Source organism: Cibotium barometz, chromosome 8 (assembly GCF_041138505.1).
Source record: "Cibotium barometz isolate CiBa-2024 chromosome 8, ASM4113850v1, whole genome shotgun sequence".
In the NCBI taxonomy this organism is placed as follows: domain Eukaryota; kingdom Viridiplantae; phylum Streptophyta; class Polypodiopsida; order Cyatheales; family Cibotiaceae; genus Cibotium; species Cibotium barometz.
In genome coordinates this window covers 21418563-21436300 of record NC_141053.1, presented here as the reverse complement: position 1 = coordinate 21436300, position 17738 = coordinate 21418563, and the positions used below count along the sequence as shown (strand labels likewise).

General features: G+C 39.4%; 1 protein-coding gene across 4 annotated transcripts in view; it reads right to left on the bottom strand.

Annotated features, from left to right (window-relative positions):
* Window positions 1–5285, bottom strand: part of EMB1220 (pre-mRNA processing ribonucleoprotein binding region-containing protein) — a 50714-nt gene extending 45429 nt beyond the window's left edge. Inside the window, exon 1 of one of the 4 annotated variants that reach the window (XR_015266485.1) lies at window positions 4911–5283. Coding sequence is in view for 3 of the 4 variants with exons in the window: in XM_086801468.1 (XP_086657594.1) it covers window positions 4911–5216 (306 nt within the window). In the remaining variant the exon portion in view is untranslated. Of the gene's footprint in view, window positions 1–4910 lie in introns of all 4 variants that reach the window. The other 3 variants (XM_086801468.1, XM_086801467.1, XM_086801466.1) reach the window with 3 other exon arrangements.
* Window positions 5286–17738: the final 12453 nt, after the last annotated feature.

The following is a 17738-nucleotide window of genomic DNA, read 5'->3' as shown; positions in this document are numbered from 1 at the left end:
TCAGGAAACTTTTTGTATGCATATTAATTAATCTTTATACTTCATCCTCCCCCGCCTCACCTTCCTCCCGATCTATGTCCGCCACTACATCACCTTCCTCCCGCGTTAGAGACACAGTCCGTCCCCCAACTCACCTTGGTCGCGCATCAGTCCGTCTCTGTCCGCCCCCACCTCACCCCAGCGCTCTCCTTCATCCGTCCTCCTCCACACGTCACCCTTACATAACCCCATCCGTCTCTGTCTGCCCCCACCTCACACCCCAACACCCTCCTTCATCCGTCCTCCTCCACACGTTACCCTTACACAACCCCCGCCCCTCAAATGGCCTTGGACGTGAGTTTCTATAGCACCTTTTGTGCAGTGTGTGTATCATAGAGAGAAAGAGAGCAAGCCCTAGCCATAGAGACTCCAGAGAGCTATAAAAGGCATGCATGCAGTTCAATGGACTGCAAATAGACATGCATTGTGAAGAGGCAGATAAAATCTGGAGTAACTATTTTTGGGAAGATTTACAAGCATTAGAATATCACAAAATTGCGGTCCTAAAACCTTATAAAACAAAAAAATTCTAGGAATGTAATGAATTAATAGCCTCTAAAGAAACATTTTGGTCCCTTATTGGTGGAAATAAGTTTTTTAAAATTATGTTATTCAATATTGGAATTCTATTGACCTACCTTGGTAGGACTTTCTAGGTAATTTTTTGGTTTATAGTGTGAACCTTTGAAATTAAGCTTTCTTAAATTAGGGTTCATTCTCTCTCTCTCTCTCTCTCTCTCTCTCTCTCTCTCTCTCTCTCTCTCTCCTCTTCATAAAAGAAGATATATTACCAAAATTACTTTACAAATGGCTACATGGCCACCATGTGATGTTCGAGCTTTCCCTCACTAATTACTCCGAACCATAGGTGTAGCTCGGAGAGTACCCTCATCCAATATATAGCCGTGTCATTCTCCACCAAATGAGTTGATCTTGCAAGGAAGAGACTTGCCACAATAGTAGCCCTTTTATACGACCTATGTGAGCTGCAATACCTGCTTTTGCATCAAATATGAAGGCATTCCTAATTAACTAGATATGCCACAAAGAAAACAGAATGTTCTGGGTTATCTGGCCCATTCGAAATCTTGCCAAAAATCCAGTCTTTAACCTTTATGGGCCTATCTGTCAACATAATCCATACACGAGAAAAGAAATCCCACACCTTCTTTGCCACCAGACATGGAATGAAAAGATGCGGGCATGTTTCCAAGCATGTAGTATAAAAGACACAATTACCAGAAGCAATCCGCTGCTTTCGCACTTGGTCCCCCAATGGTAGACCTCCAACTAGTATATGTCATAGGAACACCTTCCCTTGATATGGAATCTTAGACCACCAGCCCTGTAAGATTACTTCCTTCCACCAAGCCCTACTTTTCCCGATGTTCCATACCCTATTAGCCTTTTCAATGATGCAATGCTTATCTTCCACCATCATATGGTACACTTGATTTGTTTATACATTGACAATGTCATGAGGCTTTCTAAATGCCCAATCTAACCAAGGTTGTTGATCCTCCAACTGAGGAATATCACCAAACGATGTAAAGCATGCTCTCACCTTCTCCCATAACTATACATATCCACGTGGAACCCGAAAATAGTGATAGATTTTTCGAAAAGACAATAAGCAGCCTTTACGTGGCAACAAAGCATCCATAATTCTCACTAGTCCCAGTCGAGCCACTCTATTGAATTTTGGCCGCTCAACAAGTTTGTCAAGCCACTCTAGAAGTCATGAGTAGTAGCCAACACCTCACATGCCATAGAATTCAACTACAACCATTGATCTGAAGGCTTCCATTTAGTGTGTGCCAACATCTCCTTCCATGAGATCATCAAATGAGAAAGGAGAGGTGAAGCCCCCACTTGAACCTCTTGGGAACCATTCACTACATTCCACCATGTACCATCAATCCTGGTATTACCATGCACAAGTGTGACCTCCTCTATAAGGGCCTTAGCCATTACCACCCATGGCTCTTGAGATACACACATATCTTGCAATAAAGGCCATCTCCTAGCGACCATATGTAAGCTGACATCTAATAGGGCTGCCCCTCCACTCCTCTTCAGAGTAGTAACATGTTCCCAAGAAATCCACGTCTGCCCTGGCTTATTTCCTGCTCTTTTCCGTAGCATAAATCTAATGGGCTGTTGTATCTGATGCAAAGATTTGCCCATCCATGGCAATAAAGGCAAGAAAAATGATATCATGCTAATCATAATGGATTATGCCACTTTGAGCCGAACATGCATAGGCCAACCCTGAGATTTCCAATACACAAACTTATCATTTATCCTTATAGATATCCATGCCAACAAAGCCTATGAATCAACATCGACTCCAATCAAATAACCCAAGTGGCATGTGATAAATCCCCTTTGTATGACCTACCCATTCCATCCCAAACCAAGAAAATCGCTCTTAGTACAACTTATCAAATCAAATTTCTGCATATTAATGTATAACCCTGAAGCAAGACCAAAAGTATCCCAAACAGCTATAGCTTTCTGAACATTATCTCTTTGGGCCTTAAGGAACATGAAAGAATCATCTGCCAATGCCTAGCCGACCATCTGCTCTCCACTTGGAAGAGTAGGCCCTACAACTTCACCGTCCTCCACTAGCTTATCCAGTCGAGATAGGATTGGATGTGTAACAATTGCAAACAAGAGAGGGCTAAGTGGGCATCCCTGCCTAACCAATCTCGTCAAATGAATGGCCTTAGTCACCCCACCATTAATCATAAGCCTAGCCATTGCATGTTGGCTAATAGTATAAATCAAAGAAGACGTGTGAGTGCCAAATCCCCCAACTTGCATAAGCTGTAAGAAAAGACCAACTAACGTGATCATACGTCTTTTCAATATCCAGTTGAATCATAACCACCTCCTGCCTTCTTGAAGCCCTTGCATAATTAATGCCAATTTGTGCATTCAGTATATTGTGCAAAATATTCCGACCTTTGATAAATCCATATTGCCTTGGATGAATCAAAGTAGGAAGAAATCATTGCAACCTGTTGGCCAAGACCTTTGCTGCAAATATCTTATACATGGCCCCACAATAGCTCTATTGCATATCACAATGAGGCTTCTAATATAGATAGCCCTCATCTCACTTTACATGTGTGCATCCATGTGGCACACTCTTTGGTCAACACACACACCATACAATATCATATGTGGCATTCTTATCTTTCCACAATATCTTGCACCTCTAGGGTGCTTTCCCACACACGCATAAACCGAGCTTACATATTTCAACCCCCCCTCTTAAGCGAGGTGTATCTCACTCACCCATCACCCATACAAGCCCCATGTGCAATGCATCTCTTAACACTCCCCCTCAATGATAAATTGGAGTGTCATCATGTGTCTAGACGCATCTAGACCCACTCACGTGTCAACATGCGTGTGCCGTATTTACCCATAGACACCAAGTTCATTTGAGCACTATTAGCTCGGGTGAATCCACCCTCATCCTTTTTAAACCACCATAGTGTTCGCGAAAGGCACCAAACCATGCACACCACCACTTGTGAGAGTCAACTACTCTCACAACCATCTCGAAATGTATTGAGAGTCACACATGCATCACTTTTGAGCTTCTAGGTGAGGCCGAGCAGAGAACCCTCATACCATAATGGGTGAAACAAAAACATTTCTCATTTGAGCATGCAGGCTTGGATACGGTTACCCATCAGTACACGGGTGAATGAATTTTTTATAGATCCTTTTTGGCTAAAGCTAGCCAGGGAACCCGCTCATGTGAACACATACAAGATTTTGTTGTACTCCATAAAAACAAGCTTTCAAAAGCTTTTGACCAAAAAATATATGTGTGAATGAATTTTCAAAATGCTATTTGAAAAGCATATGAACAAGCTTTTAAATTTGTGTGAATAAACCTAAGGTCAACTTTCATTTTAAAATTAAAAGCTTTAAAGAATAGCTTTTGAAATTGTTGGAATCTCCACGTCTCCTTCTCTGCAAGATGCGCTGACAGTCTTTATGCTCGCTTCTGCAAGTCTCCTGCAAACTCGCAGCCCATGTGCCAGCTGATGATGCATTTGTTTGCAACCGCGGACCCTACAAGGTCTCCTTCTTCCTCATGGCCTTCTCTACTTCTTTTGTGCTTTACGACACCATAGCCAAGAGCTTGCAATTTTTGCAGACTAGCACTCTCGGCGACTGCTCTCTAGCAACTCTGCATCTTTTGCTATAGCTTCTATGCTGCTGCTGTTTATTGGTAGTGACCACGTTGCCGCTCTGCTATGTAGGGCCTCAGTCCTTTGCATATTATTATGTGTAGCTATGCGCGCTGTTGTGGGCAATGATTTGACTGCCTACTGGCAGCATGCCCACTTCCGTGTGATTGAGCTAGCCACCTCTTCTTTTTTTTGTAACTCTTGTGTTGCTACAATATAGCTTCTTTATGCCATCCATAGCTGCTGCCTCCATTTGCTCTCAAGAACCTTCTCTGCCAATGCTAATGCCCTATGAGTGAGCACATTACTCATGCTACTTATAGTCTTTGTTGTAAGCTCGTCAAGGCTTCTTCACAAACCAACAGCTCCCCTTTTGGAGCTTCCATAAACACTTCAAACTCTCATCTTCATACTGTCCTACATTTCTTCCTTGTAGGTTCCATAGCCACCTATGATGAGCTGTTATTGCACCGTCTTCTCTATTTTAGTCGGACCTCTTCTCAAGTCTCCTTGTTGCCATAGCTGGCTATTGATGCTCTACCCAAATGCAAAGAACCATGGGAGCCTCTCATCTCATAAATTAGCAACCCTTCTTTTCATTGAGCATTCTTCCATGCTCAAACCAAAAATTAACGAAGCAAATAATCAAAATACCTTCTTTGCAGCTTCCTTGTTGACACCGAAGACTCCATAGCCTTCGTACTTGTTGAAAATCCTTATTTCATCTTCTTTGATGATGAGCATGCTCTCGATGTTGCAAAACTCCCATTTGCAACTCTCTTGGGTAGCTTCTTTGATATTGCTGAAATCTTGATTTTCAGCTTCCATGGCAGCACCATTATCTCCAAATCTCATTGAGCAGCTTCCAAGACTCCAAATGTAATCCATAATGATGAGTGTGTAAAAAACTATACAAAGATATGCACCATGACCAAGAGCCCACTGTGGCTCTGATACCATGTTAACAATCCTAATATGGGATTGACCATGGTGATAGACACAAGATTAAGCATAAGATTAAGGTGGATTATACCATATAAGAAACTCCATGACTAGAGCGAGAGAGAGAGATTGAACACTCAACAATAGCTCTATTGCATATTACAATGAGCCATACAATGAGACTTCTAATATAGGTATCCCTTATCTCACTTCACACGTGTGCATCCATGTGGCATGCTCTTTGGTCAACACTCACACACCATTCAATATCATATGTGGCATTCTTATCTTTCCACAATATCTTGCACCTCTAGGGTACTTTCCCACACATGCATAAACCGAGCTTACATATTTCAACACCCTCTCTTAAGCGAGGTGTATCTCACTCACCCATCACCCATACAATTTAGCATTTCCCCATATGCAATACATCTCTCAACAACCACTTCTCTCTCACACCCACTAAGAAATTAGGGTAAACACAAACACTGTGCAGGCTGAAAATCTCTCTCTCTCTCTCTCTCTCTCTCTCTCTCTCTCTCTCTCACACACACACACACACACACACACACACACACACACACACACCCACACCCACACCCAAAGGTATGCTCTTATTTACAAAGAATTTTTCTCTTGTTTTTAAAACACATATTTTTCCCTACATACATTTTATAAAGGATTTAAAAGAAATATGAATATTATGTTTTGTGTGTGTCTATGTTTGTTTGTGTGTGTGTGTGTGTGTGTGAGACTAGACAATACATAGCACCATAATAACAAGTGTATTCTTTACAATTGTGAGAGGTCATGATGAAGAAGGTGAGTCTTAAGTCAAAAAAATGTGGCATCTCAAAATTGATGGTTGTTGGGGTCGCAAAACATGAAACCTATAAGCAAGAACAACCCATTATTTTTTGTGCAACCACTGCATCACATACGTGATGTTTCCAAAATGACATAATTTCCTTATAGCCAAAGAAACAAACCTCCCATGAATATCATACCAATAGAAATAACGAAACTAATCCACCAAATGGGTACACTTAGCAGGGGCTTTGAGAATATCACCAGATGATATTGTATATTTATAAAAAATAGAGGGAGATGGAAGAAAGGGCACAACGTCATAGTAGCCATAGCCAACATGGGAATAGTCAAACTACTATCCAAAGGAATGTATGGGAAGTGCACGTGCCAGGGCACACAACCACCAATCAAGCTACTAATCCATTGAATGCATGGGAAATGCATGTGCTAGTGAAACCACCATTTTCATGGGTACTATAGAACGGAGAGTCCCCATAGGTGGGATACCATAGCATAAGAAAAGGGAAGTTGCAACACAGCTAATGGTTGTGCTGCATAACAAGGAGTCCTCATTGGTGGGATACCATAGCCCAAGAAAGGGAAGTTGCGACCCGGTTTAGGGTATAAACCTATCTAGCACCTAACTTGGTTGGTGTCATAGTCGAGACTAGCACAAGGGTTTTGTTCTATCATGAATCAGGTTTACATCATACTAAGCATGGGTGAAACATCAACAAACAACCACAATTAGTGTAAGAGAGAACCGAAGAGTATTAGGGGCAAGAACCATAGGGATGCATACCACATGCCATTAATTCCACTAAGTGTTAGACCAAGCATTACTATTCCATCAGTGGTTATGTGTGTTATGTGGCAACTACAAGTGGAATACCTAGAGTAAGATCATCGAGAGTCAGTGTTAAAATTTGAAGCCTTTAGAGGGCATCAAAGCCCTTCAAACCTTCTAGAGATGGCCACTTAGAAAATAAGGTTGCAAAAGAAGGCCACAAAAGGCCGCTATTTTGAAAATTTCTTTAAATTTTGCACAAACATATATATTTTGAAGGTCAACCTAGTTTATGGCCTTCAAATTAAAGGTTAGGGTAGGCCTTCAAATTTCAGCGTTTGTTGGAGTAGGTCCAAGGTTTCCACAATATGTCTCAATGGTTCCATATTATGGAATATCTGAGGACAAATACTTACCACCAGCTTTACCAACACCCTCTCAGTAGTGGACCTAGGCATCACAAATACGTTGAGATTGGCATAGGAGATAGGAAGAGGGGTGGCATTGGAAGTTGGAAGGAAAATAAGACATCCAAATCAAGCCAGATCAATGGCTAATTTTATGCACAAGTTCCAAGGTGACACTAATCTCATAACAACACTTAAATATCTTTGCATAGATATGTAAGAAATTTGGTGAGTTATATGACTCGACTAACATTAGGACATTTACCTTAATGGTTTAGGTGATTGAAGCTTGAGGAAAGAGTGGATTTTGAAATTTGGTGAGTTAGATGACTCGACTAACATTAGGACATTTACCTTAATGGTTTAGGTGATTGAAGCTTGAGGAAAGAGTGGATTTTAAAACTTTGAGAACCGAAATCTTGGTTGCCTTTGCTTGAACTGAAGTAAAATGGAGTGTAGTCTTTTTTAATAACATAAGATAAAATGAAGGAAAATTTATTAGTGAGAATACATAGCTCACATGAAACACCTAAATTTGAAGTGTGAGGATAGAGAAAGATAAGTGATAATAAATTATTGTCATGTTTTCTTTTTTAGTTACATAGCAAAAAGTTACATGATCAATTGATTACAAACTTTGGAAGCATGTTATAGATTTGGTAAGCGGATCACAAATTTTGGAAGCTTGTTTGGGCTACTAACATCTTTAATGGGGCTTATGTTTGTAGGCTGAAACTTTGCTACTTTGGGCTCCCACTTTACTATGCTTAATGTGACTTCTTCTTACACGAGGGTGGGGTTGCCAAGTTTTTGCTTGGGCATCATAGATTCCTTAGCTAGCCAATGTTCTTGAGTATCCACTCTAAGGTCCCTCCCTCTCCCAAACTAATAATCTTAGTCATTAAGTGGTTGTGGATCCAAGGGCAAGCAAGCCGGGGCCTCATCACTAGTGGTACTAGAGCAAACCCATGGTCATAAATGATGTTGATTAGAAAAGAATGATGAAACTAAGAATATTGATTATTATCTTTTAGGAATCATGGCTAGAAGACCAAGTGACGTCTTTATAGAAGGCCTTTACAATGAGTGGATAAATGACTTATAAGCAAGGGATCGTATCCATAATTTCTAGTGGATCTTGGAGCACGAAGCAAAGATATTGGGGGATAATGGGTGGGCTACTATTGTCTTTGTATTGTTAAGATCCCCACCATTAGGGATATAGAAACATTATTTACTGGGTTATAGATATTGAAAATGCCTCAGAGAATGATGACTTTTGCAGGGAAATTTCAAACAGCTCCTCCCTGCCCATAAGAGTTCTTATATATAAATAAATAAGCTTTCTAAGTTTTTTTCTAAGTGATGTAAATTATTTACTTATATAAAGGTTTATAGGCTTTTTTCTAAGTGATGCAAATGCTTTACTTATATAAATGCTTTACTTGAGAGAGATTGTTCTCTCCAAAAGGCTATTAAATTAGCTAAATACTTTTGTAATCTCTCTTTTTCATAATCATGCCTCACAAAGCTAGTGGAGTTATTGAAGGTGTCATGTTAACAAAATGACCTCCAAGATCTCTCGCGCGGTGTGCCCAACCTAGGACATTCTCAAATGAAGGAGCCAATGTAGGAGATACCTTGAGCGAGTGGATTGACTCCATGGAATATTCTTTTGCCATGGCTAGTTACAATGAAAACAACAAATCAATCATGGATGGTTACAATGAAAACAACAAATCAATCATGGCTTACCTAAAGCTATATGGACCAACCAAGACATGGTAAAAATCTACATATGGCTCACCTGAAGCTATATGGACCAGCCAAGACCTGAAGCTATATGGACCAGCCAAGACCTGAAGCTATATGGACCAGCCAAGACCTGAAGCTATATGGACCAGCCAAGACATGGTAAAAATCTACATATTAAACCTTTCTCATTAATAAAAATGAACTTAACTAGGATCAAATTAAGGCCATTCTGAAAGAAAGATATTGCCCTGTCTGATATAAAGAAGATGGATGCTTTCCTTGAATGTCAAAGAAGAGGCGTACTTATGGATGTGTACCATTCATAGTTTATCCAACTTTCAAAGTATGCACCTCCCTTGCCTAAGGCATAGTGATTAAGGTAGTTTATTACTAGACCAAGACATCCACTTAATTCTAAAATAGAATCCTTCCACTGACCTCTATATCTTAGATGTTATACTCCAGGCTAAAGCCAAAGAATCCTTCCACTGACCTCTATATCTTAGATGTTATACTCCAGGCTAAAGCCAAAGAAGAAGCCATGTGGAGCCAAGGTGCTGGGGCAAGTCAAGCCTCAAACTAGTCTTGCCCCTTGAGTATAAAGCGTCCACCTCCTCCTAGAAGTGGACAATCAGATGCTAGCCAAGGTTTCAAGGCCCCTTGATTTAGGATATGAAATATCCCTCCCTTCTTACTCATGAACTTCTTCAAAGAGATAAGGAGGAGAACCGATGCTATAAGTGTTTTGAGAAGAACCACAAGGCTTGCGAGTGTGGGAGATCCTTGACTTCACCTACCCCTTCTACAACTCCTTTAGTAAACTCTTGTCCCAACTCCAAAAGAAATCGGGCTAGTGGGAGTGTAGCTCATGTAGTCACACTCTGGAGGATCATGAAGCAAAAGAGGCCCATATTCATGTAGTTGTGGAATCTTGAGGGCCAAATAGATAATAATTGGTCATTGAGATTCCAGCCACCCTTAAAGGTATAAATTTCTACTTGATTTAGACAATTTGCATTCATTTATGTCTCCTTAATATTTGAAGATGCTTGGTATTAAGGCTAGAGAAACTAAGCAATCATGAAAGAAAGAAATGGCTAGTGGATCTCTAGGTCCAAGAGAGATGAGATTCCATTTCTCCTTGATGACCACTCTACCTCTCAAGCTTTCAAGGTTGGGAATATTTTTAATGGAATCTTGGTCATGGAATCTTGGCTTAGTAGGAATGATGTTGACATTCATTATTTATAAGACGAGACATGTGTCCTTCCTAGATGCATCCTTCAATAGAGTCCTCTAGTAGAGTGCAAGGAAATGGAGTTCATGGTGGTAAAGCCATGTTGCATGTAGTTAAAGCTTCCCATCCAGTCAAAAGGTCTTCAAAAGGGATTAACCTTGTATGCTGTGAAATTGAATAAAGCTACCCATCTAGTCAAAGGTCTTCGACCTTGTATGTTGTGAAACTGAATAAAGCTGATGTGATGACGAGTCTAAAAAATGGGAACTACAATGGCTTAGTGAGTATGCAAACCTATTCCCAAAGGAGCTTGCAGAACTTGCGAGTCTCAAAAGCTTTTGCTGCATGAGAAGAATTATCCTACCCATGACTTGGAGCTCTTGGTTGTGGTTCATATGTACTTAAGCTATGAAGGAATTGCTAGGACACAAATTTCATACTAATCACAAACACTTGAAGTAGATCTTCTCTCAGTCTGTTCTTAACATGAGGCAGACATGAGGTAGAGGAGATGGATTGAACTACTTCAAGACTTCAATTTTGAAATTAAATTATGCCTTGGTAAGGAAACTGTATTAGCTGATGCTCTTGTCACATCAAAGTTTTAGTTTTTACCATCTTTATGTCCTCTAATCCTCTTACAAAGCAAGTTAAGGGTCCTCTTAATCAAGATCCTTATTTTTAACCAATTATAGAAACTAAAATACCAAGGATCCAAACTCTAAACCCTTAATCAAGATCCTTATTTTCAACTAAACTCTAATATTAGGGATCCAAACTCTAAACTCTTATATCATGGATCTATGCTCTAAAATCTTAATCAAGATCCTTATTTTCAACTAAACTCTAATATAAAGGATCCAAACTCTAAACTTCAATATCATGGATCTAAACTCTAAACTCTTAATCAAGATCCTTATTTCCAACTAATTATGGAAAATCTAAACTTTAATATTAAGGACCCAAAGCTTGAAGGCTTTACCTTGGAGGATGAATGCATGTTTTATCATAAAAGGTTGTGCATTCCCCACAACAAGTAGATTAGAAAGAAGATCCTCTTTGAAGCACATGATACCCCTTTACCAGACTCCTTGGTTATGCAAAGACCTATATGCTTCAATTAAAAAGAGTTTCTTTTGGCCACAATTAAAGAGGGATGTATTGAATTATGTGAAGAAATGGCCTTCTTGTGAGAAGATCAAATCAAAAAGATTTAAGCTTCCAAGGAAGCTTCACCCCTTAGAGATTCTGTAAATGAAGTGGGAATGTATTAGTATGGACTTCATCATACTCACTAGGCTACCGACTGTGCAAGGTGGAGATGATTCCATCGTGGTTATGGTAGATAGATTAACTAAGGTAGCCCATTTTCTTCAAGTTAAGAAGAATCTTTCATATTGCCCATATCTTTATAAGAGAAATAGTAAGACTTCATGGATTGCCTCATTGCATCTTCAGTGAGTGACAAGGATAGTAAGTTCACTTCTCGGTTTTGGACTACTTTATTTGAGGTTGTGGGCACTCACTTAGACATGAGTACGACCTATTATCTAGAGACAGATGGATGGATCAAGAGTGTAAATTAGGTTATAGAATCGTATTAATGTAGTGCAATGCAGATTAGTAAAACTAGTGCTGAACTTTAACAAAGAAATTCCAAAGGTTATAATAATATTCAAGGATTAGACAATGTGTCTCGTGTGCGTGTGGATGGAGGGTCTAGTGTCAATGTGCTATTAGAAGAAATGGCCCAAAGTTTGGGGATCATAGAGATGCAGTTGGCACCATTTCTAATCAGGATAGTATATCGGCAAAGTGTTATATCTGTTTGGCATCGCTCTCTCCAATAGATTAGTGTAGTTGATTGTAAATTTCCTTTATCTTTTGTGATCATATGCATGAAGGAAAACTCTGGAGCATATTTGATGTTGTTGGGTTGACCATGGCTACGACATGGCAAGACCTGCTAGAACCGGGAAATAAATTGAATTACTATCCGTGAAAGAAAAAGGTCAAAGTCTTAGCTCTCTCCAAAGGAAAAGTAGATCCATTTGTCTATCCTCTCCAAGTAGGAGGACTCAATTGGCTAGAAGAAGTAGGGGATGATGAGGAAGAAAAAATCCTAAGGAGGAATCCGGATCTGCTTTCCCTATTTGATGTAGATTTTAACTAGATGTCCTAACATGAGCAGCCAGTTTTATTGAAGTACCAATTGTAGATTGGGCACTAGCAAATCTAGGGATACGGCTAAGAAAGCTCTTAAAAAAAAAAGAGAAAGTTGAGTTTCCAACATAGATTAAAGAAATTGATTGCCACATGGAAGAAGCACATGAGAAGGACATGCAAAAAGAGTGGTCAAGTTTAAGAGGATGAACATTTTGAAATGAACTTAGGGGATGAACAGAATCCTCGGTGGTCTGGGTAAGTGCTAAACTTACAAATGAATGGAGGCAAAAATTGTAGGAATTAATGTCTGCATATAAGGATGTATTCATCTAGAGCTGTACGTATATAAAGGACATTAATTGTAGTTTTTATCAACACAAGATCAATTTCAAAGAGGATGTCATACCTCTCTAGCAGCAAAGGTACTAGATGAATATGAATTTCACCTGACAAGTCAAAGAAGAGATTGACAAGCTATTAAAAGTGGGTTTCGTCTACTGAGTTGACATAGCTAATTAGGTGTCACCATTTATGATAGTCCCCATGAAGAATGGGAAGTGGATTATAGAAAATTAAATGCAGCCATAGTAACAGATCCATTTCCACTACCTTTCACAAATTCCCCCTAGATAAAGTTAGTGGCTATGAAATGTATTCATTTTTGAATGGCTTTAGCGGTTATAAAAACTAGGTATGGATGAAGTTAGTGGTTATGAAATGTATGCATTTTTGGATGAAGTTAGTGGCTATGAAATGTATTCATTTTTGGATGGCTTCAACTATTAGAAAAACTAGGTACGAAAGACTATAACTTTTGTCACTGAATGGGGGGTATTTGCCTCCAATGTTATGATATTTGAATTAAAGAATGCTTCAGCTACTTTCTAGTCAAGAAAACTTTTATGATTATTTCCCAACATTCATGAGGGTGTCTATGGATGATTTCAGTGTGTTTGGGAAGTGCTTTGAGCATCCTCAACATTGTGTCGAGAAACCAGATTGAGTGTGAAGTGCCCCATTTGCAGTGAGTAGCGAGGTATTTCTTGGTCACATAGTCCCAGCAGTGATCCCCAAAAGGTGATCGCTATAGTGAGGCTTCAAGCTTCATGCAACATTAAAGAGATGGGTAGGTTTCTTGGGAAAATCAAGTGGCACATAAGGTTCCTCTCTTATTTAGCACACGTGGCATGTCCACTATGCGTGCTCACAAAAAAGGATACTCAATACATATGGAATCATAAATGTGAGGAGGTATTCCAGTATCTCAAGTTAATTTTAGTAGCACAACACCAATATTGCAACCTCTAGATTGGACAAAGTTATTTCATGTTTTTATGGATGCTTTAGATGTTGCAATTGGAAGTGCATTAATGATTCAGTTGGCTAGAGGAGGTTGGTACCGTCCTATTTATTATGCAAGCTGGATGCTATCTGCTACTATACATAAAAGAGTTATTCCATAACAAAAAAGAGAAGCCATGAGTTTGGTTTATTCAATGAATAAGTTTAGGCATCACCTTTTGGGTAATCATGTTATCTTCCATGTTGATCATGCATTGGTGTATTTGGTAAGTAAGCCCAACTTAACTGAAAAGGTGGCTATATGGATGCTGGTATTGCAAGAGTTTGATTTCACAATACAACATAGACCTGGAAGTGAACACAAGTTTGATTTCACCATACAACATAGACCTAAAAGTGAATACAAGTTTACATAAAATTTTTATCTTGATAGATTTCAGAGAACCATCAAATGGTGTACTAGATCAGTTTTTGGATATAGAATTGTTTACTCTAGATGTTCCACCAATGACATGGTATGATGAGATACTGATGTTCCTAAAAAATTGAGCTAAAAAATTGAGCAAGGAATGTCCAAAGATCAACAAAAAATATTAGCACTATGTATAGCATAACGTTCATGGTTGTGGGGTACCTAGGTGAGTTATAGAAATGGGAATAGATAAGATCTTAAGATGGTGTGTCCCAAATCATGATGAGAAAGTTGTGAGAAAGTTGCAGTAACTATGGAAGCACATCAAGGTGTGAGTGGAGGATACTTATTTGGGGAAATCATAAGTTGGAAGATATTCTAGGCAGGTTTATGTTTGCCCACAATATTAAACGATGCTTGGCAATTTGTAAAAGCTGTGATTTTTACCAGTGGTGTGGTTAGGTTAGTCGATTGTTGCGGATACAATGCTGCATAATCTTATATTACCATTTTAGAACCATTCCAAAAATAGGGGTTTGATTTTGTGGGTCCTTTCAAACCTCCGAGTCAAAGAATCGAAAATAATTACATTTTGGTGGCTACTACTTACTGCACAAAGTGGGTGGAAGAGCCAAATCTCTTAGAGATAACAAGGCTACCTCAATAGTAGCAAAAATTTTGTATGACATGATAATGATTAGATTTGGTTGTCCACTTGAATTAGTTAGTGATCAAAGGCAGATACTTCTTAAATGAGGTCATTCGGAGTCTGACAGAATATTATATGATAATCCACCAAAAATCCACATTTTATTATCCATAGGCAAATGCATAGGTTGAATCCACAAATCAAATACTACAAAAAATATTGAAAAAGATTATTAATCAGAATCAAATAGACTGGGATCAAATGTTATAATTCAGCATTGGGCATTTTAGACAGCTTACAAGGTCACAAATATGTCACACTTTTTGTCCATTATAAGTTTATGGCTTGGAAGCAATAGTACTGATGGAATTTATTATTCCCAGTTTTTGAGTTGCAACAATGACTTCTAGATTTTCTTTGAATGAGTCGGCCACCCATCATCTAGAGCAATTGCTAGCATTTGGGGGAAAGAGGCTTTCGAGTAGCTAGATTGCTGATTGCATCCATAGGTGTCAGAAGCTCTTTGTGGATCGAAAAACCAAGTTTAAGATTTTTGATATGAGTGATCTAGCTTTACTATTTAACTCCAAAATAGGCTCACATCAGGGTAAGCTTAGGATGTAGTGGATCGGACCTTATCCGATTTTTAAAAAATTTGGTAATGGTACATTCAAGTTGACATTGCTGGATGGTGTCAAGTTACCAAAGCCATTGAATAGGTTCAAACTAAATCCATAACTCTTAGAGATATTGTCAATGTATACCATTTTTGTGACACCTCCATTTAATAAAAATGCGAATCCACATAGTGTGCATGTATTGGTGTGCGAGCGACTGAAGCTTTTTAAGGGTTCTTCTGAATGCAGCGTGTGATCTCCAGAACCCAATGTCGACCATATCCTCGAATGTGACATGTATATTTGATGGTAGACACCTTAGGCGATGATAATCATGCCTCTATCACTTGGTCCTTGATTTATGTCGAATTGGAGCTGATCAGCACCATATCCATCATATCTTTCTTTGGGTTGATCTATCAGGACCACAAGCAGTTTCAGGAATAGAACACTGGCTACAATTGTCAGGTTCGGAATACAGCACCATGCATGTATCCAATTCAGCATTTGCTTTCTTTGCTCTCCTATATTTGTAAATGTTATTGGCATGAATATGGGGAAGTTGTTAGCAGACATGTGAATCTCTTTGCTTTGCCTCTTGAAACTCCAATGGTGTCCACCTTCTCTTCAGTGGCATGTACAAAGGATCTACTCTATGTGTTGGTGGTGCACACATATATTGATGGCTATATTATAGAATTGTAAGGTACTCTTTTCTCCAATCCAGCTATATACCAAAATCCTCCAGTTTGGGGTTGGCATCATCTGTGATAATTTCTATAGAACCCCCTCTTGTGTGGATTGGATTAGCCTTCCTCCACCTACGGAAGCAGTAACTGATCATAAATGTAACAAGCCTTATTTCCAGCAGATCTGCCAAATGTGGGTTTGCCAGCTTTGTGTGTCGTGCCACGTTGGACCATAACGTGCCCTCTCCAGCCAAAGGCAATAGCTCTTTTAATTTTGGTCTTGGTGCTCGAAGAGTGTATGGTACATACGGCTACTTCGTTGGTGTGACATCTGAGTAAGCTTCGGGTAGAATCTGCTAAGTAGGTTCAAAGGGTGTTATTTGCATTAACAGCTAGAACATGAGCTTTGGTTTGAGTAGCGGATTCCCGGTTCTTATTAAACCTTCATACTCTGCAGACAAGGACTCAAGAAGGTGCCAGCAACTCCTCACCAGGGGCAAGAGTGTTAGTGGGAAATTCTAAGGGTTGAGAAGGAAGAGTAGAAAATATACAGTCAGCTTGAGATTTGTCAGTAGGTGGAGCACTTGAATATGGATTAAGTAACTTACTTGCAACATTTGAATATACAGGGTAAGTAGGATTAAGTGATGAACTTGATGCTTCTTCTTGACCTTGTCCTGAATATACAGTCGACTTGAGATTTGTCAGTAGGTGGAGCACGTGGATATGGATTAAGTAACTTACTTGCAACATTTGAATATACAGGGTAAGTAGGATTAAGTGATGAACCTGATGCTTCTTCTTGACCTTGTCCTGAACTAGGAGGTGAGTGGCTGGGTTTGTGGAGCTTCATAAAGTCTTGTAGGTTAGTTATATCCTCCGGAGATATGTTAGGATACTCAATATGTGTTTTATCAAAATTATAAAGTACGGTGGTTAACATGACTTCTAGATGTTTGTGGATATTTTGATATAGTTTGAGATTACCAAAAGGATGATATAATGAGGACTCACATAGATTTAAATGCTGGTGAGTATTATATACCTCTAACTACCCATGGCTAATGATCCATTGATAACTTTGAGCTACAACCTCGTAGTTGGCCGGTGTTTCAGGAATATCATCTGGAACAAACAGGTCTAATTTATTGATGCTGTTGTCTAGGATGCCAGAGTTTTGTAGCACCCGACACCAACTACGAAGATTGAGCACAATGGGGTGCAAAGGATAAAAGTAAATATCTTTAGGATCAGTTAGTACTAAGTCCCCCCCCAAAAAATTCCCATGATGATGGTAGGATCTACATCACGTTCTGTGTTTTATTTAATAAGTGTTAGTTCTCCTAGGCTCATATCATCATAGAGATTTATATCATATTGAAGTAAAGAGAGGGTTAGTGTAGACAAAAAGAGAGTCAGAGTTTGAGGAGGGGCCCGAGGAGTTACTGGCAAAACGAACCTATCTCCGAGGCTTGCTCAAGGAGTAGTCGCATCTCGTTGGTTGGTTCTTGTCATTGGTTGCATTCTTGGATGGCTAGCTGGCGTTCCAACTCTTGTATTCGCGAGTCCTTGGTGGTGAGAAGGTCGAAAATAGTAGTTTCTCTTACCATCCTTGCAGTATCCAGCTCTTCAAAACGCCTTGTTGCTTCCTCTTGTGCTCGTTTGGCTACAACCTCCCTTCTCTAAGCCTCTATAATCTTTTGAAGTCT